This window comes from Solanum stenotomum, chromosome 12 (genome assembly GCF_019186545.1).
Source record: "Solanum stenotomum isolate F172 chromosome 12, ASM1918654v1, whole genome shotgun sequence".
NCBI classification, from domain to species: Eukaryota; Viridiplantae; Streptophyta; class Magnoliopsida; order Solanales; family Solanaceae; genus Solanum; species Solanum stenotomum.
Window position 1 is genome coordinate 8,371,425 of NC_064293.1, and position 5,997 is coordinate 8,377,421.

The 5,997-nt window shown below is 36.7% G+C and overlaps 1 protein-coding gene across 1 annotated transcript in view; it reads left to right on the top strand.

The window, feature by feature from the left end:
* LOC125846923 (protein ROOT HAIR DEFECTIVE 3 homolog 2-like) overlaps positions 1–5,710 on the top strand; it is a 13,965-nt gene extending 8,255 nt beyond the window's left edge. The window contains exons 4-12 of the mRNA XM_049526617.1: positions 3,769–3,839; positions 4,407–4,470; positions 4,544–4,609; positions 4,721–4,768; positions 4,909–4,971; positions 5,055–5,111; positions 5,232–5,390; positions 5,467–5,535; positions 5,607–5,710. Of these exons, the coding sequence (XP_049382574.1) occupies positions 3,769–3,839; positions 4,407–4,470; positions 4,544–4,609; positions 4,721–4,768; positions 4,909–4,971; positions 5,055–5,111; positions 5,232–5,390; positions 5,467–5,535; positions 5,607–5,702 (693 nt within the window). The 3' untranslated portion in view covers positions 5,703–5,710. The remainder of the gene's footprint in view (positions 1–3,768; positions 3,840–4,406; positions 4,471–4,543; positions 4,610–4,720; positions 4,769–4,908; positions 4,972–5,054; positions 5,112–5,231; positions 5,391–5,466; positions 5,536–5,606) is intronic.
* The last annotated feature ends 287 nt before the right edge of the window (positions 5,711–5,997 follow it).

Consider the following 5,997-nt stretch of genomic DNA (forward strand, 5'->3'; position numbering starts at 1 on the left):
CAACAACAACAACAACAAAAATAGAAAAGGAGAAAATAGAGACGGAGACAGAAGTAAAGACGAAGGAGAGAGTCTCACCGGAGAAATCGCCGGAACTGAGACAATGTTGGTTGATGGAAGACGATGAAAAGCTGAGGCAATTTTGGTTCGTGTGGGTTTCAAATTTCTGCCCTATTTTTTCTCTTACAGTGAATAAGCCTTTCTATTTACCCATTTTACCCATTTAAGTACCCATATTTTAAATGGGTAATATGAGTTGGACTCATATTTGACTCATTTTAAAAGCATTGGGTACCCAACCCATTTTAAATGGGTAAAAATGCATGGATACCCAGATTTATAACTCATTTTGCCAGCCCTAACTGGTTCCATGGAATTTGTTAACCAAGCAATCACAAGTGAATTATCTGATCTCCAAGAGTTCATCTTTGGATCTCCGACTCCCGGCTTTTTAGTCTCTCCGGTAAGATGTCCAAGCTTTCCACAACCATCAATTGCAAGCTTTACGTACTGTGTCCATTCCAAATAGTTCTTTGTCATCTTCCCATTCAATCGATGAGAAGTTAACTGGAAGGGCATGTGAGAAGCATAGCCTCCTTGTGTCATTAGATTTTCTGTAGGAGTTCCCAGAGAAGAATCTTTGCCTTGCTCTCCGTGAAAGGGTGTTTAATCCATATGATATTATGGGAAAAAGTCCCGCTCTGATACCATGAAAGTTTAGATACTGCAAAAGTATATTTTTATTCATAGAGTTTGTACATTATTTATAGGAGAACAAGTAAGATCAAATAAACTAATCAATCCCTAATTCCTGGTCCTTGAATCAAGAGATTTCTTATAAACCACTTTCCTATAATAATATATTTTATCCATATTTACAGCAGCAGATTATAAGCAAATCTGCCAGCTTATTTGTAGCAAATTACAATCAAATTTGCCAGCTCATTGATGGGGCAGATTATGACTAAATCTGCCAACTCATTCAACACTGAAACAACAATCTTGAACTGAAATAGTTCATTAACAGTTCTAACGTATTTACAAAAAGTTATGACAAGTTGTGTTTTGCAGTTGTTGGTCTTCCAAACCTAGACGTAAGTTGTTCATATATTTTTTACGACGGAAAATCATAAAAGAAACTGTACATCTGGTTTGAGGACCACAACACTTTATATATATAACTTTATCAATATCCAAATTTAAATTCTCCAAAAAGAACATATTAATTCTCAAACTAAAAATAAATAGTGGTGGGCATGAAGACAGGGTCTGTAAACTTAAAAGGGCAGCCAATATTCGATTAATGAAGATACCGAAATAGCCATCTCGAATTGAAATAGTTCACTAACAGTTTAATGTATTTACAAAAAGTAATGACAAGTTGCACTCAAATCTCTTTAACCAAATAATAGCAACCAGAATACTAAATTGAGTACAAAATCTTAATCATGCGGAACATTAGAATAATAACAAAATATTGTGCCCCTTTCCGCAGTTGTTTACATAGAGGAGGAAACACTCACCCCACATCTCAATACCGAAACTATAGCAAAACAAACCCCTCTTTTTACCTATATTTTTTAGTTGTCAAAGACATATTGAGGACATTGTTGTACGGGGTACAACGTTGGCTAGTTAAGAAATCCCATGTTCAAAAGATTATGTTGCGGAAATGAGGATGCTGAGACAGATGTGTGATATACAAGGAACGATAAAATTAGAAATGACGTTATCCAGGATAAGGTAGGAGTGACCTCCATGGTCGACAAGATGAGAGAAGCAGGATGTGTTGGTTTGGACATGTGAAGTGGAGATGTGCAAATGTCCCCGTGAGGAGGTTTGATGTAGTAGGCACAGGAAGAGATAGAGCCGTAGATGTAGGTTGAAAAAACATTGGGACGAGGTGATTAGATAGGACATGACGCGACTTCAGATTATCGAGGACATAACCGTAGATAAGAGGGTGTAGAGGTCATGTATCAGGGTCGAGTGTTAGTAGGTAGTGGAGTGTTGCCTTGCTTGTTCTCGTTGTACTAGCCGTATTCTTGTAGTTCTACTTTTCAATATCTATTATCATGTTTACTAGGTTTTGGCTACTATACTATTTTGTTGTTCGTATTCTTTCTTTTAGTCTCTATAATGCATCTCTTATTAGTTGTTATATTTCATCACTATTTTCTTCTACTTTATACCTGAAATTGCACACTTGAGCCGAGGGTCTTCAGGAAACCGCCTCTCTACCTCCACAAGGTAGTAGTGAGGTCTGCTTACACTCTACCATCCCCAGCCCCCACTTGTGGAATTTCACTGGATATGTTGTTGTTGTTGTCAAATGACAAACAAATTTACTATAGAATTAATTTTAATATCAAACACAATGATATTAACCTTTTATGACCTTTATTTCTGCACATATATCTCAAAAGGAGGNCCCCACTTGTGGAATTTCACTGGGTATGTTGTTGTTGTTGTCAAATGACAAACAGATTTACTATAGAATTAATTTTAATATCAAACACAATGATATTAACCTTTTATGACCTTTATTTCTGCACATATATCTCAAAAGGAGGTCAGAGCTCTGATTCCAAATTACTAGATTGACGGCAGAGAAGCGCCTACTATATGCTTGAAACTTTTTTTTAACACACAAAAATCTGAATGAGTAGACATAGTATAGGCTCTGATACCAATTAGTTGGAACCAAAACACTTTAAGATGAAAACCATCATCTTTCCCAAGATCTACCATGTCAAATCATCAAGAACATAAAACTAGATGCGGAAGCATACTTGAATCCATTAGAATGGCTAAAATCCTTGCATCTTGCGGTTGTTGGTCTTCCAAACATAGACGTAAGTTGTTCATATTTTTTTGACGACGGGAAATCATAAAAGAAATTCTACATAGTTTGAGGACCATAACGCTATATTATATTGACACAAGTTTTGTATTTAAACTAGAAATAATAACTTGGTAGCTACACATAAGATGCCATACTTCAGGAGGTGTCTTATAAACCCATTTAACTTTAAAACCTTGGCAGTTCACTTTTAGTTTTGGTCAACCTTTTTAACGAAGCAACAAAGATACAATTATTCTTCTAACAATGTCCTCATGGTGGACTAGTTAAGTTGGACAGCTATGCTGATTATGGTATAGTAGAATGAGCTCCATCAGACATGCTAGAACATTCAGGGATCTGAAACTTTAAGATCTTAGGGAGCAAAATAAAACCCAAGCTGAAGAAGATTATCATGATGTTGGAAATTCGTTGAGGAGTGTGCCACAAGTTTCTAGTGATCAATATCACTGATGAAGTTTTATGGTTCTAGCCTCTAGGCTCTATAGTGTACTATACATTATGTTTCCTCTGCTATTTATGTCTTATCCCCCTCAAAGTAGATACCTTTCGCTACCCATGCTGTTAAATAGGTAAAAGACCAAAGATCTCTCTAGTAATATTTTGCAGTCCATAATTGAAATTAATATTTGTATGGTGTTCCGTTCTCTCGGATGAAGTTAGTATATTTCTATGTTGCCCATACCAATTCATGTACACGGATTAGCAATGAAGCTCCCTTTCTGTAGAGGGTGTAATTATTACATTTACAAATGGTAATGCTTAATTAAGCTTAGCTTACAACCGCACATCCATCACCTTCCGAAACTTATGTGCTTGCAGATTGTTGTTTTCCCATCAGAATTAAGTCAATTAACTTACTGTACTCTACATTATCTCACTGTGGTAGAAATTCTTGGTTGCAGGACGATACAACATTTGAGAAACAAAGTGCCTTGTTTGCTTTGGCTGTTGCAGATGTTGTGCTAATAAACATGTGAGTTTGTTTGTAGCATGATGTTTGGTGACTGAGAAAAATGAAGTTAACTTGCTCATCTAACCCTTATTATAGATCACTGAATTTTTCAGTTTCTTTAGTTTGAATATAACATCCTTGACTATCTTTTTTTAATCTCTTTGACATGACTTCTAGATTTATCTTAGATTAACATATGGTTGATACCTTGATAGAACTGCATCTGGTAGTCTTTCTGCCTCCCGAGAAACTGATAATGCACTTATCTTGAACAACTTGTTTATATTCAGAATAGGTGGCAGCTTTGAAGACATGATTGGCTTCTTGGACCTGAGTGCATTGTTAGAGGGTCTTTTATTGCTTAACTTCTAGTTACCTGCCGTCTGTAAGTGGCAGCATAGGAAATTAACTTCACTCCTAATCGTGCTATTGTTGAAATCCTTTTTCATATTCATGAGAATTTCCCTAAAAAGAACATTTTTTACTGGTTTTGGGTATGCGTTCCTCTTTAATTTTGCATGTACCATCGGTTAAGATCACCTTTAATGGAATTGTTGTTTGACTAGGATATTCCTCCTATGTGTTCAGGTGGTGCCATGATATTGGTAGGGAGCAGGCTGCCAATAAACCTCTTCTCAAAACAGTATTTCAGGTAAACTCTAGTTTATTTGGCTCCTTACAAGTGATTGATTCTTCAATTGTCTGAATATTTTCTTGTTTGCTAGGTCATGATGCGTTTGTTTAGTCCCCGCAAAACTACCCTTCTTTTTTTTATACGTGATAAAACAAAGGTCTGGTATATCTTTCTATTCAACATGTTTTTAAGATTCACTAGTTGCTTACTATTTACATTCCTGAATAGTATTGGCCACCGATTTTTTCAAATTTCCTTGCACTTGCAGACTCCACTAGAATATCTGGAGCCCATTCTGAGGGAGGATATCCAGAAGGTAAATGAATTTGCTGTCGCTTTGAAGTGATTGTTGTTCTAACTGAATTTGTCTATTCCTCTCTACTGCTATGAAAAATAATCTGGCAAAAGAATGAAATATTTTGTGTTCAGTCTTATTAGGAGTAACTAATTTTGCAGATATGGGATGCAGTTCGAAAGCCACAAGCACACAAGGACACCCAACTCTGTGAATTTTTCAATGTGAGGGTTTTTCCTGTGTTCTTATGTTATCAGTACAGCTGTCTATATTTAAGTATCCTTATTTATCTTTCTCTGATGTGAAGGTAGAAGTCACTGCTGTACCCAGTTATGAGGAGAAGGAAGAGCAGTTTAAAGATCAGGTAAGTCTTTTTTAGCTGCATAATATCTGCTAGTACCAGATTGTTGTCATTTTGTGAATCTGATGGTTACCTGTTCTAAGTGATTTTTACATGTCTTGGCTTTGTACGCTGTTCATTCAGGTTGCTCAACTTAGGCAGCTTTTTTTCCACTCCATCTCTCCAGGAGGCTTGGCTGGCGATAGGCGGGGTGTTGTTCCAGCCTCTGGTTTTTCTTACAGTGTACAGCAAATATGGAAAGTCATCAAAGAAAACAAGGATCTCGACTTGCCTGCTCACAAGGTGAAGCATGCCGGGTAATGAGTTGACAGCTTATTTACTCAAACGATATAATGATCAAACTATTTGCCTTTTGTAGGTCATGGTGGCCACTGTGCGTTGTGAAGAAATTGCAAATGAGAAGTTCAGTAGTTTGATGATAAATGAGGTCTAGCAACTGCTTTCTACTTTCTTGTTTGGAACATAAATATACAGTGCTCAATCGTTACTCCAATGTAGGACTGGCTAGCTCTTGAGCATGAAGTGCAAGAGGATGCAGTTCGAAATTTTGGAAGACGACTAAGCTCCATCTTAGATAACTTTCTGTCAGAGTAAGTGGCTGTGTTTTAACTATATTAGTTGGACCACTAATGCTATCCCAAAGGAGAGGATTGGTAGTATTGTAATTTTGTAGCGACTCCATTCATTTGTTCAAAGACGAGTTCTCAGAGGGGTTTGTAGATTTTGTCCAATTTGGACCGTCTTATTTTTGACCCTTTCTACCGCTCAAAAATAGTTTCAAACTGAAGGTTGGATTAATAGTCCGTTTATTTATAACCTTTTCTCCACCTTCAGAATTGTAAAGCGTAGGCATTTCGCTCGTGTTGCAATTATATGAGAAGGCAACAAT